The sequence below is a fragment of the Opisthorchis viverrini genome (genome assembly GCF_000715545.1).
Source record: "Opisthorchis viverrini unplaced genomic scaffold opera_v5_41, whole genome shotgun sequence".
NCBI lineage: Eukaryota > Metazoa > Platyhelminthes > Trematoda > Opisthorchiida > Opisthorchiidae > Opisthorchis > Opisthorchis viverrini.
The window spans coordinates 2,296,241-2,317,440 of NW_008751697.1; the positions used below are offsets into that span (position 1 = coordinate 2,296,241).

The following is a 21,200-nucleotide window of genomic DNA, read 5'->3' on the forward strand; positions in this document are numbered from 1 at the left end:
CCCCCCCCCCCCCACAAATCGTTTTATGCCCTCGGATTCTGGCTTGTTTGCTTGTTTGCTTGCTTGACCAATAGAGGGGTCAGACCCTCTTGCGTACACTTCTAACATGTACAACCTGGTCATTTCTGGTAAGTGTGCTTCGCTGTTAGCTCTAACACCTTTTTAGGCCTATATCGCTCAAAACTAGTCCTTCGTTTATACTTTTGCACAGTACAAGGTGTTTGTTCGGATAATCATGTTCTCAATGCTTTTTTACCATGACCATTTATTACAACTTCGAGAACATCGGATCAGCAAGTTTTTGTACGAATATGTCTTCACTTTCATATCAGTCTGTTGCGAACTATTCTTCTGCGTGTATGACCTTCAATAACTCCGTTGCAACAATACGTGTACGAATTATGCGTTCGTTACTCACACTTTCTCTTACTTCAAGCAGATTGCGGAGCTTCTTTGTGCTGTAGGTAGCTCAAACGTAACACTCTCACACTGTTTTTAATCCATATCCATATTTCAGATTGTCACGCGATTTCTTATGCCGACTAGTTTGGTGGGAGTAATTGGTAACTTGTCATCGAGCTCGTGGAGTGATGCCGTCTTAGTAACTAGGTTATTTGATGGTGAAATTCTTCCTTCGATATACCTTTGCACTGATCTCTTTGATATTCCACTCTGCTTTACAAACATTACCACACACACTTCCATATCTTAGCCGTGTTTCTTTACTTATTGGTGGCTAGGATCAGTACACCCTTGAGTTCGGTCTGTCGTGCAGGGAACTGACAGAGACAGTGGTGCTCATGGTTGGAACACAGAAAAGGCTTCCAGCGATGCCTTTTGTATTTCGGTTGGGAAGTTTTCCGGAGAACTGCATCCACTTGGTCTGCTAAAGTTTCTCCTTATCCTTTTAACCAACCGATTCCTCAACTTCGGACACTTCACATGTTCGGTTTTGCTTAAGAATGGTCAAACCGACCTGCGATTGCGGCTGTTTTGGTATGTGGCTAGTAAACTAGGTGATGTCGCCTGAACGGTACCAGCCAAAGTTAGCCCAGTAGTGAACAAAATGGACGTGGTGATCACAACCTAGGTGGATTTGGTCTATTTGTTTCAAATGTTCTTTACTTATTTACGTTGCTTTCGTCTGCACAATCCTTCCCCTCTCTTGATGTGATTATTCCGGTAAGTCCAAAGTGGGGCGCTATAGGCTCAGGGTTCGCTTCACTTTGTGTCTTTGTGTAGATCAAACAGAATAGCCGTGTCACAGTAGGGAAATTTTTTCAAGTGAAAGTGACGCTAATACAAATTCGACGGCTCCAGCGACTGCTCGCTGTAAATTTTCTTGTTTTTTTTTCACGATGCAGCAGTAACAACGCACTACCGGATACCATGATGGATGACGAACCGGAAGTCCCTGTTCGCCGCGTCATACAGGAAAGTCCCTTAGCTGATTATCCCCAGATCGCTTCGGTGTCTTATTCGTCATCTTCATCATCTACCGGGTCAACTGCTTCGAATGATGTAAGCTCCAAACCTGACGGTGATGGTTCTTCGAACTTACGTGAGGCCGAAAATCAGGTTACAGAACCTCCCGAGACCGATGTTCACATGCAAGATGTCGAGGTAGATCCTTTAACGTCCGAGTACCTAGCTACCGCATACGCCTTGCAAAGACGGCGTGATGTACGCCGCCAACGACAAGTGCGTCTCCAAGATCAAATGGAGCAGGTTCAACTGCTGATGCGGGAATCCAATTTAGAGAGGAAACGCTGGATCCCCGTAAATATTTCACGCCATCTTCGCCGTTTCTTTGCGGAAAGTGGTATTGTACAGAGTACCCAAGGTGCTGCTCTCAGCTCTGCTGCTGTTTTATTACTGGCTGTGGGTTTCGCACTGGCTGGGTACCACTATTACTTCGGCGTAATATGAAATACTTGCCCCTATCCACTTGCTTTTTTATCCACTTCCCCTAGCCTCCGTCAATAATCGCCAATTGTTTTTTGGCTTCTCTGGCATCCAGTCGACAACCTAAACCGGTAAATATGCTATTTTTCTCAGGTACCTGAAACGCAACTTGTCCGGATGCGTCTTCTCTCTTTGCATTTATTTATGCTTAACGATCGACCCATTTCGTTCCACGCAGCCCACCGCTAGCCCGTCTCTATCAAACTCCCCATAGCCTTCCCTGAATTGTACTTCACAACCATGCATCGACCATATGCACCAACAGTTTACACATCTTTCATCTCACTGTGATATACTTGCCCACCTGATTATCATTTATCCTTGTTCACATGCACACGTGAATACTGCCTAGAATACGTGCCTATCGGATGAAAATACATCTGTATTGTAAGATTCTTGTTTGTGTTCAGGGATCGACAGGATGACGCTCATCGTCTGTAGGTTGTTGTAGCGATGGGGAATGTCTCCCAGTGTATTGTTGGAGTCTGATTATCCCATGCACAATTCGCGAAACAAAAACATTTCCGTCGTTACTTTTCTCCTTATTTGTGGATATCATTGATTGTTGTGAACTACAATCCTTCAAAAGTTGCTGTAGAAAAACCCCTGATCAGACCAGCAAACCCTTCTTATTTTCCCTTTGATGCAGTGTCATTAGTCTCATGATAGAATCCTTCACGTTGCTGATTAGATTGTCCTCTGTGGTAGCAGAAGCTCGTTTCACTTTATCAAATAACTATAATAATCCCTTGACAAATAACAACTTACTTGGGCTACTGGTCTACAGTCAACATGTCCTCAGTATTGCAGACATGGGTATACTCTGGTGCCACTGTATTCTTTTGCAGTCCCTCGTGACAGAGTGCGGAGGTATGAAGGACAAATCAGTTTGTATGCAAGCGTTCGTGATATTATGAGCATATGCCTAATATTGTGAATGTAATATTGCTTGTTTCATTCTTTTATATTTACATAGCGTGATTTGCAGGTGACACTCCATGGCGCCATCTCTCAACTAGGATTCGAAGCATCACAATTAGCACATCAGATTTCTGCGTTTCTCTCTCTCGCTCGCTCTCTCTTCGTCTCTCTCTCTCTCTCTCTCTGCAAAGTCTTTAAATTTGCATAGGTCGCTGCTAGTTAATCTTTTTGTTGTGTAGTTCGTTTGGATCTAAATTTGCTTGACTGATTTTTAAAGCCGAGTTGGCCTTTCTGAAAGTACCGTACAAGCTTAGTCGATGAGTTTCACTAAGTGCTGAGGATATTTTAAAGATGAATTCCCAGATTTCATGGTGAAGGTGATCTCAGTGAATGCTAAGCCGACCTTATGTACTGCCCGAGCGCATGTTACCCAAATTGTTGAACAGCCACTCGAAGCCCGGAGTTTACCGCGCTCAACGCCTACGCAAGTGGTCACAAGTTCGAATCCGTTTCAGGTGCGCACTATCGGGAATCAAATTTAATTTAACTTGTGGGATGGAACCCGAAATTCTGGCAGATAATCGATCTCACATCGGACAAGTTTAATGCTTATATTTATTTGCTGCTCGGAAGCAAGAGCCGAGTGTGGATTTCAAGTCTAGATCTCACTAAGTTTGAGATCCACTAGTAGCGTACATGCAGATGACTTTTCTCGCCCCTCAAAAGCTACCAGCTTACGATCCACTTAGGATAATTTAACTTCCCCTCAAGTTACTTATTTTTATGCTCATTTTAAGAATGCTGTGACTTCATAAACTTCACAGTTATACGATGCATCTTCGAACCAGATCTCGCTTAGTCCCGGCTGCACGATACGAGCTGAATGGGTGAGACCAACCTGACTGATGACAAAACGTTTACAAGCTAATTTGTCAGGCTCTGTGAACAAGCAAATTGGTATGCGATCAACAGCCGATTAACGCCTCCGATTTACCGGTATTTAGAGACTCCACTAGTACTCACGGTTGTGAACAAGACGGTCCCGTTATTCGTTCTCGAAACCGCCGACTGTCAAGGTGAACCGAGCACTTCGGAGAACAGTGCAACTGGCCTCCTGAAACGATGCTCCTGGAGACAGTGCGTGCGGTCGAATGAAATTTATCACTGATTATCCATCATAAGAAAAAGAAAGCACGAAATATCCCTCCTGAAGCGAGAGGATGAATCAGGACCGGACCTTTTGTATCCAATTCTCAAATAAGGCGACGTAAATTAGAGTAAAGAGAAATTGCCCGCAGAATGGAACAGACCAACAGTTGTCTCTATCCTCAAAAAGGATACGCCAGCGCTGTGAAAAGCATTATCCTGATAGCCTTGGTATCAAAGGTGCTCTCTGGTCTCTTCCCCCGAAACTTGACTAAACACAGAGGAAGGCAGATCTGTGAAAATCAAGCTGGTTTCGGTCCCGCAGTAGGATGCATCAATCACATTCATCCTCCTACATAGTCTGGAACAGCGATAGTACTTCCAGAAAACAACAATGACACTCTCTTGACTTGAAAGTTGCCACTGACTCTGTGGATCTTCAGACACTAAGGTGATGTCTATGGGTTAAAGGTGACCCCATAAATTTCTGACACTCCTTGAAGCCCAGTACGCGAACGCATGACGTAAATGGGTGCGTGAAGGTCTGCTGTGGGCCCTCATCTGAGTTCGATAAATCAAGATGTGTCGGAACACTGCGCCTTTCCTCGATTTGGTCATGGAAGACTCAGTCCCATCCTCTAACGTCTGTGGGGTCGAAATGGTCCCAAATGCTCACAGATAACGAGTACACAGACGATATCACTCTTCTTGGATCTGATGCTATCGTAGTGCGGACAATATTAAATGACCTGCCAGATTTAGAGTGCGGCTGCAAGACTGAGTGGGCAGACTTGCGGACCTGCCATTTGAGGAATTATTTTAGGTATTCGTTTACTTGGCAGCTATATCAGCTCCGGTTGTCTAGCCAAAGGCGTTATGTCCATCCGGTTGGGAAGACCAGAGCAACTTTTGTGAACCTACATCATGTGTGGCGCAAGGGTAACACTAGCTTATCGGTGACGGGTCGAGTTGACAATGTCGCATTGCGCTCCATTTTATTACACGGGTCAGCAACGTAATCGCTGCGCGCTAAGTGCGCTAAAAGCCTTTCAACTTTTGACCATCGATGTTTTCGGAGCGTTGTCCGAGTACAGTAGGGACATCATATTATTAGTTCTGAACTACGTCGAATGGTTTGTAGAGGAAATAATTCGCCAACGAAATATGACCCGCTAAAACTCCATATTTTGTGTCGGCTTGGTCACGTGCACCGTAGGGCGGTCGACATACTTCTTCGGATAGCTCATTCGCAAAACTACGCGAAGGTTGGAACAGACCCGGGGAAGGTCATCTTGGCAACGATGTATGGAAGTTATCAGCAAACTCAACTGTGATGGTCATTGCTGTCTCGTTGGATGGGGACCTCAAGACTGAACACATCCATGTTTGGAGAAATTGGCATGAGCGTATCCAGGATATTGCTTTCAACGCATAAATCCCCTCCGAAATGGAAATGTCACAGACCACCGAGTTCACCAGTTAGTTTTATTAGGTGCTGCCTCCAACACGCAGCTATTCACATCCATCTTTGTAGTTCATTGGTGAACGAAACTGTGACAGCTATGACCATCGTTTACTATGTACACGGTTCACATCCGAAGGTGGTAACGATGATCAGCGACTAGCCGACTGAGAATGATACGAGCTAGGCTCTTGCTTGCTGTGCACGGACGTCTAAGTTCGCAGTTGTCCGTCTTCTTTCTAGTTAGGTTCCATTCATGCATACAGATTACCGTTGCATCATTGGAATATTACGGAATATCTTCCATAGACCAGAATATATATAGTAGAAGTAGTATAGCAGAAGTTCTTTCTTCAGTGGCGGCCCTCCCGGCTTGAACAGTTCGGTAGGTAAGCCGTCCGGTACCATTGCTCTCCCATTTTGTGGCTGGGTAATGACCGCCTGCAATCCTGCTACCGTAAGGAAATCAGCAAAGTGTGTCAACGCTGTGCATCGAGGCAAGTAAGCTATTTATTTAAAAAAATCCGTATCACCTGGCCATCAGTGTTGAATGATGTTACCGAATAGCCAGAATTTGGTCGGCATTTTCAGACGTCTCGCTGACTCTTTGTTTCGAAATAGCTGAGGGATTGGACTCTTCGTTCAGAGATGTTTTCAGTCCTTTGTAGCACAGCGATCCTTGTTACTATTAGTGATCTTCACCTCGCTTGTTCTAACGTTCACCCTTCATTTTCCGTACAAGCTTGGTCGTCCCGTTTCTAGTTAGCTCTCAGATTGTTGTGCATGTCTGCCCTGACTGTTTTGACCAACATCATATTCTTCTTTTGAATCAGGTTGCATATCAATTGGTTATTTCCATCAGAGCACTCTCATTTTTCGTCTTGGTTAAATTCTCCCCGCAAAATCTAATTGGGGCTATTCATCTTGACACAACAGTATTTATAAGTTACTAAAAACAACCCCTCTACAAGTCCAGGTAGGTTTGTATTCGAACCAACTGGTTTCTAAGTGTTTGTCACTTGGTTGTCTACCAGAATACGTGCTAGGACTTCGCAAAATTTCGAAATGCCATGAATAAACGGCATGTAAGACTCAGTTCTCGGGAGATATTCAAAACTGGCTGATTTTCGTGGTGTTTTGTGAATTTTTAAGCGAGGGAAAAACGTCAACATGTCCTTATAGTAACGCACTTCCGCAATGTAGAATGCAGCGGACCTTAATGTTCTCGGGATCTCGTCATCAAGCCTAATCGTTGAAATGGGATTTAATGACGAAATAAACATCTAAGACTGGTTACTAAATTAGGAAACACGGAAACAGAAGGCCGTTTGTCAGGGCAACCCAACTCGCATGTAACTGGATGCTGCAAGGTGGTCTAGAGGGCCGTTGAGCGACTGGGGAGATCGATTAGTGTCACATGACCAAAGCAGAATCAGAAGTCGTACGAATCGAATTCGACAACGCAGTTCCGGATTTTGCACTCACATTGCCACCGCTCCGACTGTTACAAATCCACTCTGTTGGATCGATACTGTCTATCAGGTGCCGTCCATCAGATTTTCCGTTCTCTGTCCATCTCCCATTTTGGGTATAATTAGGCCCAAATGCACTAGCTCCTGAGCGTACGTAGATTGATACACTTTTCCCTGCCAGTGAGTGTCCCACTACAACATTTGGAACTGATATTGACCGACCGTTCGTTGAGACCAAATATTACCTCAAAACCAAACGAAATCAAATTCACCATGGGTTCTCACCACTCTCACATGATGGCGGTCTATCTAGACCAAATTTACTACATAAGTCAGTGGAACTATCGCTTTTGTATTTTGAGGCCTCGTAGTCAACAACAGACCCACATCTTGCCAACTGAAATGCACTTGAATACATCAAGTGAAATCACAAAGAAGAAGTAACGCTACCCGACACCCATTAGAATATGACTAAATGGCTTTACAGTAATAGGATTTATGATAATAAAGCTTTCGAAGCCTGCCACAGACACTGTTTGTTTCACCACCCAATAGGTTCTGTGTCCTCGTCTTGATTCAAATGCGCAAATGTCACCTAAACAGACTCAGCATCTAGGTTGTGATTCATTTTTGCGATGGCTCACACTAAGCTCAGAACACCTGCGTTCAAATTGAAACTCAGACAGTCGTTACCCTTTCCTCAATTGGTCCAGTGCTATTTTATTTTTTTTTGTGGCAGGCTGATACAAACACCAGTGTTTTCTTGTGTCATTGAAGGGCGACATCAGGCCTGGTAGAAGTAGTTGCAGTCTAAACGGGCGAGACACACTGGTCAACCTGAGCGAAGAAGCATAGAAATGCTGCGTTGATCAACCCGTCTAATGACCGAAGTTGCATGTTTTAACTTTCGTAAAGGAAACTACTCACAAGGTTGCTGAAAACTCTTCGACAGCCCACGACCGGTTTCGCCCTTCTTGGGGCTCATCAGGTAGGGGTAGTCCCCGAGTTTCCGTCAACCTTACGTTCTACTTGAACCCAAATTGGGCTGTTTTCAAGCAATACACTCATTTGCAAATCCATTTGCTTTTCACGAGAGACTCAAATGAATATCATAAACGAGAGATTCAGTTGAGTCTCTCGTGAAAACCAAATGTTTTAATTTTATTTTGGCTGTTTTTCACCACGATATCAGGACAAGTGAGAGAGTTGATGGGATCGGTTTTCCACAATACACAGCAAGGTCGACACAGCGTCGCGAGTCTGGAAGACGTTATTATTTCGCCCAACCTGAACTGTTGGGTTCAAGAGTGCAACGATCGCTTTAACATACTGAAAACAGAAGCATATGTTTGATCATCAGTGTGCCAAATTTTATTCGACTGGTTATCAGATGGGCTAATAAATACACGTCATCAAACATGTTCCGTGTACAAAACAGCTTGTACTTGAACAAGCTTTTGGTATAAATGATCACAACGAGTGACTTCCCATCTACTTCTTTTTCAAGAGCAGACTGGAATAAATTTTGCCTCTAGTTTATGACTAGAATAAGTAAGCAGGCATCCGTTTTTTAATGTCATGTCTCCGACTCGTTGATCACGATGGAAGATATGCTATTAGGTACTCATTCAACGGGAAGCTGGAATATCACTCGTAGTCAGTCGTCAACAATGAATCTAGAAACTGCACACCACCTGACAGGGCACACAGTTGTGTATAAAAAAAACTGAACCAAAACGCGACAATACCATATCTGTCGGAAAATTGTCTTTCGGAAACGTCAAAACGTCTCCGCAAAAGTTGTTTCCACGTAGGAGAGACAGATAGCAGATGCATCACACTCTTTGCACTAAGTCACTGAGTTTCGAGTGTACATTCAGGTGTTTTAAATAGCTGGACCTGTGATGGGATAATTTAGTTGGCTTAATGTCAAGGCACCATCACTTTGTTACCTTTCTGCATATCTGAAGTATATTAGTGAGCATGGTAACCGTCAACACCAACACACAAGATTATGACGAAAGGGAACTTCTCGCATCAGAAACGCAATCCGAATAAAAAAGCACAGGACCCGGTAATCTGTTAGGACTACGCATCCTAACGTGGCAACGATCATCATGCCTTATTCCATCGTACCTTCCAACTTCGTTACTGTGAAGCCTCATTTTAACCATGACCTCTTCCGACGAATAGTGCTCCGCAGCTGTCCTAGGCTTAACTAGGAACAAGCCAGTCAAGAAGAATCCCCCAATGTGGAGGAGCAGTTTATCAATAGTGTTTGTGACATCTGTAGTTCCACCTGGCTGTTGACCAGTAAATGTAACAGTAGCATATGGCGGGCTGTTTTCTCTTGGAGACGTCATCAGCAATCCCACATACGAAAAGTGTATTCATTGTGCTTGAGGAAAATGCTCTCCTGATTAGGAGAACAAAATGATGCGAAACTCTTCGCCACTACAGTTAGCTCCCAGACAAGGGTCTGATTGTGAATTTCTGCTCTTTAGTTTCTGAACCAGCTTCTATATTAGACCGAACTGCTCAACTTTTGTTCTTCGGTTTAGATTACTCATTTTGAGGATATCACTAAGTTTCATGCGAATCGAAAACGTTGAGTCACATTTCGGGTCGACCACTAAGAGCAAGAGTCCTGGTGTAGAAAACCAACACTACCTGTTATCTATATACCGGCTGCATAAGAAAGGTGTTTATTCAAATTGTAATGTTCCAATAGTTTTTACACCATCGGACTAACCCTATTTTGAGGACATCAAAACGTATGCGCCGGATTTTACAATCCAGTCTGACTGAACAATAATTTCCGCCGTGTGGAACATTGCTGATGTGGATAAACAATGGTTTTTATTCACAGCTTTTTCGAGACTCGAATTCACACCAAATAAATATGGAACTAAGTGATGTAGTAGACAACGTGACTTTGAAGCTCATCTGTCACTGGTGTGAATCTTATCGGAGCTATCGGAAATGGTACTGACAGATTAGATGACAAGCTGTTCGCAGGATGTCGTTTCAGCCCAGAGGTTTAAGCTCATCACCATTTCCAGGCCAGTTTTCAAGGGCCTTGGTGTTTCACGCTAGTTAGTCTTCACGGCTGTACCCAACGCCCACCCTGTTCCCCTCGAATCGGCCAGTTCAATCAACAGCCACGAGAATATTGCATCGAGGATGACATGCATTTCGAATTTGGTACATCTTAGCAAACCAACAAGAACGAATGTCTCAGCGGAGTAACGTTGATTTGCTTACTTCGTGTGCTGCCAATCAGTCGCTTAGCCCAGGACCACACACACGGCAATACTGGATGACACCACAAAAACTGGGTGAACCTTGGTGGTGCATAGTGGAGATCTGCGGCAAAGAACAAACAGTCGATGCGAAGAGGTAGATAAATTACTGTGCGCGAATAACAAACCGTACCGCCATAATTGGAAGAAGGCTACAAACCCTATTTTACACAAACTGGGCTAAATTCGCCTAACGGTTACAGATTCGACATACTGCAATAGATGATGATTCGACTTGAAGCAAGTACAGAGGGATCATCTGTTTCACGATGCACTGGTGCTTCACTGTATCCCTTCCGGTACGTCACACCGAACAGTGTCAGCAGACAAGTCAATCACCAGGGTAGTGCCAACGATGTGATTGATTCATTCTGTTTACACAGTTCTGGTTTCCATCTTTCAATAGCAATAGAATCGATAAACCGTAGCAGGTCTTGGTTCTGTGTAACACATGAAATGCGGTTGTCGGATCGAAAAAAACTTCAAAATCTATGACGTCTTACTGAGAGCCACCAGGGTAGCGTCAGCAGCAAACTCGAACAGCATTATCACGTTCAGCCGAAACGGCTTGGTTGTGAACGATATCGTTGGTATGCCAAGTGTAGTATATGAAATTCTGCATCGATCCAGTGAAGAAAACCCGTATGAACTTGTCGCAGCAAGTTGAGAAGTTCCTTGGTCATAACCTAGCTCAGGTAACTTTTTCAGTCATATAACAAACCTACCTTCGTTATCAAGATTGGGCACTCTCATTAGGCCGGCAAAGAATGATCGGACGACTGTCTCCTGAGAGAGCCTGCAGTTATATCTAGGATACACGCTGCCCAGGTAGGGCGGTCGGCTCTAAAGAGAACGCATTGAGACTGAGCTGACCCATATCCCTTTCAACCGTCCTCAGCCGGGTTTTCAATTGTCTTCTGAGGCAACAGCGTCATTCCTGACATGACGTAGGATCAATGTTTTTCTGATGATTCCAGCAACAGATGTCCAAACCATTGCAAATGCTGTCTTTGAATAAACTGAGATAGGTGTGTTAGGTCAAGACAACGTTTTTGGATCTAACCATTAGACACCGCATTACATAGAACCCTTACTATGTGTCCTTAACACCGATGGCCTTCAAAGTCCATACATCTGACCGCAGACGCCATGTTCTACAAGCATAAATCAGGATTGGACGCATGACTGTATTGAAGAACCAGATCTTTTTTAGACGAACAATGTCAGTTCTTTTCCACAAGAGGGAATTCAGCTGCTGAACGATTGCCTGACATTGTCTATACGCCATCGAATTTCTTCTTCAGCCTACTAGTTGGGGAGCGATATACTTAGTCGATACATGTTGGATGCGATTGCCTGACATTGTCTATACGCCATCGAATTTCTTCTTCAGCCTATTAGTTGGGCAGCGATATACCTAGTCGATACCATGTTGGATTATATCACTTTTTTGTTGAAAGGCCGGACAGACACATTCATGCAGGTGGAGCAGAACCTAGTTTTCGACGTATGGGTGAGCTTTTCCAGGTTAGAACCTAGCAGCACGATGTAATCAGTGTATTCCAACTCTGTTATTCAGGTTTCAGAGCCTAGGTGGATGCTATGGTAGTCCTCCAGTGCCCGATCGAGTGGCCGGCCATTTGCGAAATGAAGGAGCATTGGCAAAAGTGAGCATTCTGGCTTTATGCCATGCTGAATGTTACACTCTGTGATCTTATAACTTTCACTGATGAGTCATGGAACTTAATGAGGTTTACAAGCTTCGCAGAGACGCCGTCACGTGACTTGTAGTGACTCGGAATCAACTGAGTCAAATGCAGCTCGAAATTCGAGGCATAATGTGGTAGACCGTGTGAATTTGAAAGGATGTTCTAATGTTTGTCGCTGAGAGAATATTAGGTCCGCAAAGCTTCCTCTAGGGTGGGGATCTTCTAGATTTGGCCTTTTGCCTGCGGCTCTTGTACGGGAAAAACCTTCCAGCAGAAAGGACGCAAAATTTTGAGCACTAAGGTCAATAAGACGGATCCCACGATAACAATCACATACCATTCTATCACATTTTTCGAAGATCGATAATCATACTGAAGAACTCTAATATCGTGAAACAGATCCAGTTTTCCAGGTTGTACAGAACACTTTGTAGAGTGGTTCTATAAGTTCCAAGAAGCAGGACTTATGTATATCAGCAAAAATCCTGCCATCCTCAATTTTCTGACGACCACGGTTATCTCCGATTTAGTTAGCTATTCAGGGTTGACATCATATGGATTGTGGCTGGATAGGTCTCAGACTGGTCTTCAGAAGCAACGATTTGAACACCGGAGTTTTGAAGACTCAGCGTTCCCCTCACTGTTTCATCAATGGTGAAGTTGAACGAGGTAGTAGAGAGTGGCATCCTTGACGAACACCGGTTTGTAGGAAAGCTGCTAGAGAGCTCACCATACGCTCTCACATGCCCAAATGTATGTAACTGCAAAGACCGGGTTATACAAAATTCTGGAGCATCCCTTGTTGAGCAAGTGTAGCTAGGACCACCGATCGGTCATCAGAATCGAATGCACCTTCAAAGTGAAGGGACACGAAGATTGTGGGTGGCCTCTACGTTGGGCGTGCCTCTAACAACTGACGAAGGGGTGGGGGATTGAGGAACAAAACATCCTAGTGGTGTTAGTTGCGTTCATGTAGTGTCGTGGTATCTCATTGACCTGGGTGTCTTCACCACGTCATCTATAAAAGGTAGAAAACTTTCAGTGTGCAGTGAAACCGGAAGACAAAGCCAGTACCAACTGCATGTAGGGATTGGGGTTGGGAGGCCGACAAATGAAGTTTTAGGCCACCTTGGATCTGGAACAGAAGTGAAAAGCGGACATGGGATCGAGAACGGACGGGTCTCGTGCCGGTTCACACCAGCCCTGCCGAGTTAGAGTCAAATATAACACCACCTCTTTGTGCACACCTATTTGGCTGCAGTCGTCCGGCCGGCGTAGGAGTGGAAATCTTCAGCTGGCTACCTTCATCGCACACTGCACATTGGCTATACTTGCCACTGTTTCATCCACCTAGGAGCCGAATTATGGCAGCAGTCCGACCGCCAAAGTAGTCCTGGATAATTAGAACTGGCTTAGTTCTCTAAGGAAACTCTCTCACAGATGTGGCGGTTCTGAAAGTTCTTATCACTGGTCAGTCTAAGACTAGCTAAATGTATGTATCCTTCTGGGGTGTCTCATGGGTGGTACAGGCTACCATACCACTCTAATCCCTTACTACTACTTAGTTGTCTACATCTGATTCAGGAAAGTAGCCAATGATACACATTTTCCTGCCTCATTCCCTCGAGTTTGCACTTGGTAGGTGACTTTCGGCGACTGATGGCTGCAGTACTTATCCTGCACAGGGTCTATCAGCGTGATTCGATAATGACACACCGGCACTTTGCTTGCGTTTGTGTGCATACAAGGAGTAGCACTGACATGTCCATTTTGATAAATCATTTGGTCCGATCAGGGTTGAGATAGTGATCGATCTCTGTTTTGAATGGATGTTTATCCACGTGACTACGTAAGGCGCAGCTCTGGTAAGGCGGTATCTTTGTCTTTCGTCAAATTGCTTTTACATTGCCTGTTTCTAATTAGAGACGGATACATCTCACAAGTTGCATCTGTACTGGTATAGTGATCTATTTAGGTAGCCAGTTGTCCTTAGAACAGTTACGCATGATCACATAAGATAAGATAAGCACCAGGTAAGATCTGTTTCATTTGAGTCGTGCGAGTTTCATGCATTCTACACGTAAATCGGCTCGAAAGGCTATCAACAGCGAAAGGTTAGCAAATGCTACCAGGACTTTGTTCTTACCAGTCACCAAACTAAAACGCACGAGTAAGAAGAACTAAGTCAACACTAAAGGAAACATTCTGTTACACAATCTAATATATAATTTGCTGTTTCAGAGGGGTTTGGTAAACAATCGGTGGATTTATTGCCGGGTAACGTTTCGCTTTTGACACAAAAGCTTCGCCAGGCCAAGCGACTAAGTAAGTAGGTTGAGTGGGTTTCAAGGCGGGTATTTTTGCCAGCACCAAGACCCAACAGGGAGTGGTTCGGAACAGCTGTCATTCCATACAAAACAGGGACACTGAAGTCATAGCAAATGCTACCAGGACTTTGTTCTTACCAGTCACCAAACTAAAACGCACGAGTAAGAAGAACTAAGTCAACACTAAAGGAAACATTCTGTTACACAATCTAATATATAATTTGCTGTTTCAGAGGGGTTTGGTAAACAATCGGTGGATTTATTGCCGGGTAACGTTTCGCTTTTGACACAAAAGCTTCGCCAGGCCAAGCGACTAAGTAAGTAGGTTGAGTGGGTTTCAAGGCGGGTATTTTTGCCAGCACCAAGACCCAACAGGGAGTGGTTCGGAACAGCTGTCATTCCATACAAAACAGGGCCATCTGAAGTCATTGGAAGGGTACTGAATACGGCTAACATTAGAGTAGCATTCCAACAGAGGAAGACTTTACGCTCGGTTTTAGTGCATTTGAAGGGTCGCCTTCCGGTTCATAGGACTAGGAACTGTGTACACAACATAAAATGTAACGACTGTACGAAGGTTTATATGGGTCAGACAGCCAGGGAATAGCACACCAGAATCGGTGAACATAAGCGTTCCATTAATAGACCACCGAGAGACGTAGATGAATACCAGGCGATAGTCAAAGATTCGGCAATGGCGGGGCATGCACTAGACACTGGACAAAGGATGGATTTAGAAAATAGGGACATCCTGAGACGGGGTTTAAGATTCACACCACAGGGACTGGTGGCCGAGGCGGTGGAAATCGCCAAGCATCCCAGCGTAAATAGAATAGAATAGTGTGCAGAGTGGTCTTAGATCAGCCGGAATGACACGAGACGGTGTACAGTTATCAGAGAAATAGTCTGGGTCTAAAAGTACAAAATCCAAGTAGAGTTAGATCCAGTTAACCACCCCCGCCCCTATCCCAAAACCAGTTGTCCCGACACCCTTTAACGAACACAGGTGAACGAAATCTGTGAACGACTCCAAGGGGAATTTTCCATTAAGGTGTCCCAGACTGAAAAATCCGGATTCATCATGAAGGCGAATACTCCCCCCTAACAAATCTATCGTAAATGCTAGTCATCTCCACTAACCAACAAACAGGAACATCAGACTGAACACCCAACACTGATCAAGTCGGCTAGTCATAAGAAATCTCACGGATTGGTTCCCTGACTGCCTTAAAACCCAACCAACCTACTTACTTCTCACTTGGCCTGACGAAGCTTTTGCGTCAAAAGCAAAACGCTGCCGAGCAATAGATCTACCGATTGTTTACAAAACCTCTCTGAAACGATGACTTCCCAATCGGTCCCAAACATTTTCCAATTGATTGATTATATGCGTATGAATTCCCCAGAGAGAAAACTGAATAATCAAATTAATCGGACAGCTGTAACAACCTTTCAGTGTTTGGCTGACATACCACCTCAAGAAAACACGAGGCCTAGGATACTTCTTGTTTGTCCAATTCAAGGCAGAAGCAGTCAAGGCACTAAGAAGCCATGGATGGGCATTCCAGGCAGATTGGTAGATGGCTTGACATATTTAAGTTGCGAATCAGAGAACAAACTGAAGTGACTCTACCTCTAACCTCAACACAGTTTCACTTACAACATACCAATGGTGTCACCTCACCCGATGACAACAGGACAACCGTTCTCTTCAGTGTAAATCATATATTCATTTTCGATGTGACCTTAACCGAAGGCGCTTTACGAAGTGAGGGTTAGTGACATCTACAACGAGTAGAGGCAACAAATTCGGGCTCCTTAGGTTTGCAAACGAGCCGTTACAGCCCAGTGTTACAAACACAATCAGACCTGTGAGCATATTTGTGACGTTATCACCGGCAATCGTCTCCATCAAGTGTCGATTACTGAAGCTTTCTCAGACGCACCCTGGCCTTCTTTGGGGCACAACTCAAACAGGTCATTGCATAGCATGTGATGCATTTCTTCACTTGTCTAGAACACCTACCTCCTATTTGTTTTTGTTGGACGAATATCGGAAACCAGTCTTCTGTCAACTGGAGTTTCAAGGTCGCACCTATGAAAAATGCTACCTATTTTGCCTGTCTTTGCTTGTTTGTCACAGTCCCACGAAAGCCGCTAACATTCGGCATCGGTGTGCCCAGAAACTCGATTCATGAGAAGGAAACACGACTTGACCGTTATGTACCCACTGATTGTATCGAAATGCTACCGCGTCAAGTGGGGATCTACAACTTGCCTCAGAATGACATCCAAACAAAACTATGGGTGACGTCCTTTCGTTGATCCATTTTAAGCTGTAAGCTTTGCGAATAATTTCCGGCAACTGGGTGGGAATACAGTTGTGCTGTGACAACCAAGGCCAAACTGACACCGTCTCAGGTCCTTCGACTTTTGAACTATGAAGTTGTCACCGTAACCAAGCAAGGTCTCGACATCATAAGTTTAGTCCATTGATTTAAGATGCTCGAGAAATAGCCCTGAGTGTGAACGCTGGGCTGCTTAGTAGCGTTTTTTTACATGGTTCTCATTACAGTGAAGTCTGCGATCAGATGTGATCACTACTAGTCATAGTAGAGTATTGTCAACAAACTAATGCTGAGACGAATTGACTAGGTATAAGCACAAACGGTTTTTAATAATAAAAAACATTAATAATAATAATAATAGTAAGCAAATAAAATAGGTGTTGGTGAACAGACTTAGAAAGTCATGGTAGATTTTGCCAGAAGTGACGAGCTGGTCTTTCTAGTATGAAACACCACTACCGGTGTCATAAAAACCAGGCAAAACTTTGAAGTTCAGTCAGCTCTGAGTGTGTTCCGCACAATAGATGAACCAAGCTGAGTGTGTGACTGGGACTTGCACATTCACACTCCCATTTGAACAGTCCTCCTGTGCTGACTCAGCTGAGATTTGGTCTACCTGTCCCACGTGGGTTTTCATTAGGACTCAAGTTCTATATCCCGTGGACACCTTCAAACTTGTTCGGATGCTCTTGATAAATGTTTCAAGCGTGCTTGACATGTTCATCGGTTAAATACACCAGTTAGACGGTGTCCCTTACTACCGAGTCCTTAAGATGAACTGTGTAGATAATACGAATGGCTAACACAGACGAGAACAACCTATTGCTTATACCGTCGCTTATCGTTAAGCCTGTAACCCAAAAGACCACATCTTTTTGCACTGTTTGCCCGTCAGCTTTGAACGACCCGATGACTAGGGTCGTGTGACAATGTCCATGGCTTTTATGAGAACATTTCCCCCACTGTGGCCAGCTGTCAGCGAATCCTCCATATTTGATGACCAGTTTGAATTAGCCTTTAATGAACAACGAGTAATCATGCGAACGCCCGCCTCTACGACATCAAATGATTTGCGCAGACTACCGGTAATGACTGGTGTGGCAGTTCAACAGACACAAATGAACGAAAGAGGCAGTTTGCCGATGATGAAGAAGAAACGCAAGTGGATTTTACCTTTTTTTTACTTTATTTCCGACCTGTAGAAAACAGATCTTCCACAGACGTTGAGGTGCCTGGTGGTTGCGTGCTTGGTCACTCAAGGTTTCGCTTCGCCGTAAGCTCGCCACTCTAAATCAGGTGATAGGTAGCCAGCATCAGTCTCATTGACAATGGTGATGCCAGTAACTGCTTTGTGGCTCTGCATGTTAGATGCGCACATTAAGTCAGCCACAAAAGGCATGCGAGTGGGGCGATCAGCTGAATATGTTTTCGAGACAGGAGCGCGTTCCAACACGTCATATGAGATCACATATGCAAAGAGAGAGTGGCGTGATCTTCACTGTGAATTTGCCGCTAAATGCGTCATTGATGGTGTTGTATGTATTCTCGGATTACGTGTTGAATAGCCCATAAAACTAAGGCCTTATTTTGAATAATCGTATTGTCAGTAACATCAGGAGTAGGAGGATAAGAGCAACACAAGGACAATGAAGATTATGCTTGAAGTTGATTATGTACCAGGATAGCCAGGATCATTCGTTCATCTCCACGCATAAATCCCAGAACACAACTATTTTTTTGCAGCTACTCGTGAAAGCGCTACAAGAGCTTATGAACAAGCTGCTACTGTGCTGGTTCGTCATCAGTCAACTCACTCGAGTAGAACCCTATGCGTTTCCCAGAGTGAGATTCACTACTAAATACAAACTTTCCTCAGTTATTCATGCAACAAACGGGAGACAACTACGGGAAGCGAAGTAAAACCAAAAAAACAGTGACCATCACCCAACATAGCTGTCACACTAATCTGCAAATAAAAATAGGTTTTACTATTTCTTTGTAATGTACTGCTCATAAGGTTGCTGAAAATCCGTCGACAGCCCACGACCGGTTTCGCCTTTTTTGGGGCTCATTAGGTAGGCGCAGTCTCCGGGCTTACGTCAACCTAATGATCTACTTGAACCCAAATTGCACTGTTTTCGAGAAATACACTCATTTACAAATCAGTTTGGTTTTCTCGGGGGACTCAATTGAATCTCTCGTTTATGATGTCCTCCAACTGAATGTGTTGCACACAGGCCGCCTCATGATTCAGTCGGCACGATATTCGAGATATCGCAGTATATTTTCATAAAGGAAACTACTTACAAGGTTGCTGAAAACTCTTCGACAGCCCACAACCGGTTGGGCCCTTCTTTGGGCTCATCAGGTGGGCGCAGTCCCCGGGTTTCCGTCAACCTTATGTTCTACTAGTTTATGGATGGAACGGACTCTGTAGCTTACTCGCTTGGCCTGACGAGAAGAAGCACTCACCGTAGAAAACCTAGTGAGTGTTTTACACTGACATGTAAATTTCAGAAAACCGTACCAAACAATCCGACGGGAAGCCGGAAATTACTTTTCGATTCCAGGAGATCACATTCATTTTCGTTAGGTGAGCGTAGACGGGATAGGTCGCGTGACCAGTTGGTTAGTGGTCATCGGCTCCTGTCTTCGGGACCACAGATCGCATTTCGTGGATTTAATGAGAGATGCCAGGACTGCTCGTGCGTCCTGGTCACAGTGGTTTCCCTTGAGAGATGAATTCATCACTCAGGGTCAGGAAAATCCCCAGATTAAGGTGACAACTCTCGGTCCTAAAGTACGATGTTTCACTGAAAAATGATAAGCATTACTGATCACTATAGTGTCTAATTCCCGCATAATCACATTTCCGCACGATACGCGTTCTGAACAAACGAATTATGTCAGCTTCTCCTTCACCTTGCTGTGTGCGTGTGTGTGCGCGCGTGAGTTCATAGATGACCCGGCTGATCGCGGATGTGACTTAGTCATCGAGGCTAAGCCGAGGCCACAAACATCGGTGCACGGAGCTTGTCGGCAGTCTTGGCATCACACGGGTTCCCATTCATCCCCCTTACTGAGTCACACCCAATCGGCACCTCACTTCTTTGATCGAACGTGCGAACAAGCAAGGGGGAGATTTGCATCTCTCTTTCGCCTGAACGCACGTGCGTACGTGCTTCCTTTGGCCAACCCAAGTAACTGATTGGATGTTCTGACGACTGAGCGAAACGCTGATAGGCACGCGCACCACGCGGCAGGTTTGCGAACATCGGTCGTCTAGTCCCACGGTACTTCAAATCATGCAAGCTGACAAGGCATCTCATACTAGTCGGGGATTACGTGTGAGGTGGTTCCAGGACGTTCAGTCTATGCGAACGCCAAAGGCTGCGGTTGAAGGTCTCGGTCCATTTGCTGATGGAAAGAATTTCGAGGTCATGTAGTCATTTTAATTAAAACGACGTACCTAAGAGTGTTCATCCTCTTGAAGTGAATTAAACCACAAGGGATATGAGAACGGTTAAACAATAGTGATGATGCGGTATGGTGCAGAAACGTGGGGAAGATGCATCGCATAAGTTCTCGTTCTTTTGGCATCTGGAGTTTGGAAACGGCTTCACACAGAGTTGGCTATACGAAGGCAACCAGCTGTTCTCCACCAAACCGGCGTAATGATACTGAACAGGTGAATACAATCCCTTTAAAAAATGAATAGAGCGAATACTATTCCGTTGAAATAAATAATCGAATCGTCAGTATAAAAAATACGTTTCAGACACGCACATGGTCCACAGTACATGTGCAAAGAGTTATACCGAAATCTCTATTGACACTGCTTGGTTTCTGCACTTGTTAAACTCGTGCTCTCCCAGCCTCAATCTGGTCAACCAGAATGAAAACTAAAGTAACGTGCGAAAAGTCGAATAGTGGGATGTTACGCATTTTGGACGCAGCGTCCAACACACTACTGATCAGATTATTTTCTGATGTGAATATTTCCAACATTTATGTCTGAAACCGTGTCCTAATGTCCGGGTTCACTAGTTCTACCGTCAATATGAATTTCCAGTTCATCACATCGTTTCACTTTTAGCGTCTCATTACCATCCTTATAAACAGTTTGTTTAAAATCAATTCGTGTTCATAACGAGCAGTGTCTGTACCACTCCGAATCATACAGTGCACCAACTGTTATGATACCTAGCTTGGTTGGCAGCGATTCACTGTTTGAAATGAAGCAGGCACTCTACTTAAGTCTACGAAAATAGTCAGTGTGATAGTAGGCGTGGGTGGATTGATAAATGCGGCACGCCGGCCCAGGCTGGTTTGAAGACCAGTCCGTTCATTATGGTTCAGTCGAATTCTCACTGCTCGATGGTCCTCTTTTCATGCAACCTGTGGTCAAACACAGTCAGCGAACAAGCTGATTGGATTTGATCATTCATACCATTGTGCTGTGGGGGGTTTTCTTCTCATCTGGTGACCATTACTAGGTCCGTAAGAGTCGATCAAACAGTATATATATATATATATATATATATATAT

The 21,200-nt window shown here is 44.3% G+C and overlaps 2 protein-coding genes across 2 annotated transcripts in view; both read left to right on the plus strand.

Annotated features, from left to right (window-relative positions):
• Window positions 1-2,528, plus strand: part of T265_03062 (hypothetical protein) — a gene marked incomplete at both ends in the record, with an annotated part of 39,733 nt that extends 37,205 nt beyond the window's left edge. The window contains one exon of the mRNA XM_009167451.1: window positions 1,365-2,528. Coding sequence (XP_009165715.1) covers window positions 1,365-1,929 — 565 coding nt within the window. The remainder of the gene's footprint in view (window positions 1-1,364) is intronic.
• An 11,288-nt stretch (window positions 2,529-13,816) lies between these two features.
• Window positions 13,817-21,200, plus strand: part of T265_03064 (hypothetical protein) — a gene marked incomplete at both ends in the record, with an annotated part of 26,689 nt that continues 19,305 nt past the window's right edge. Inside the window, 2 exons of the mRNA XM_009167453.1 lie at window positions 13,817-13,842; window positions 17,548-17,810. Of these exons, the coding sequence (XP_009165717.1) occupies window positions 17,582-17,810 (229 nt within the window). The remainder of the gene's footprint in view (window positions 13,843-17,547; window positions 17,811-21,200) is intronic.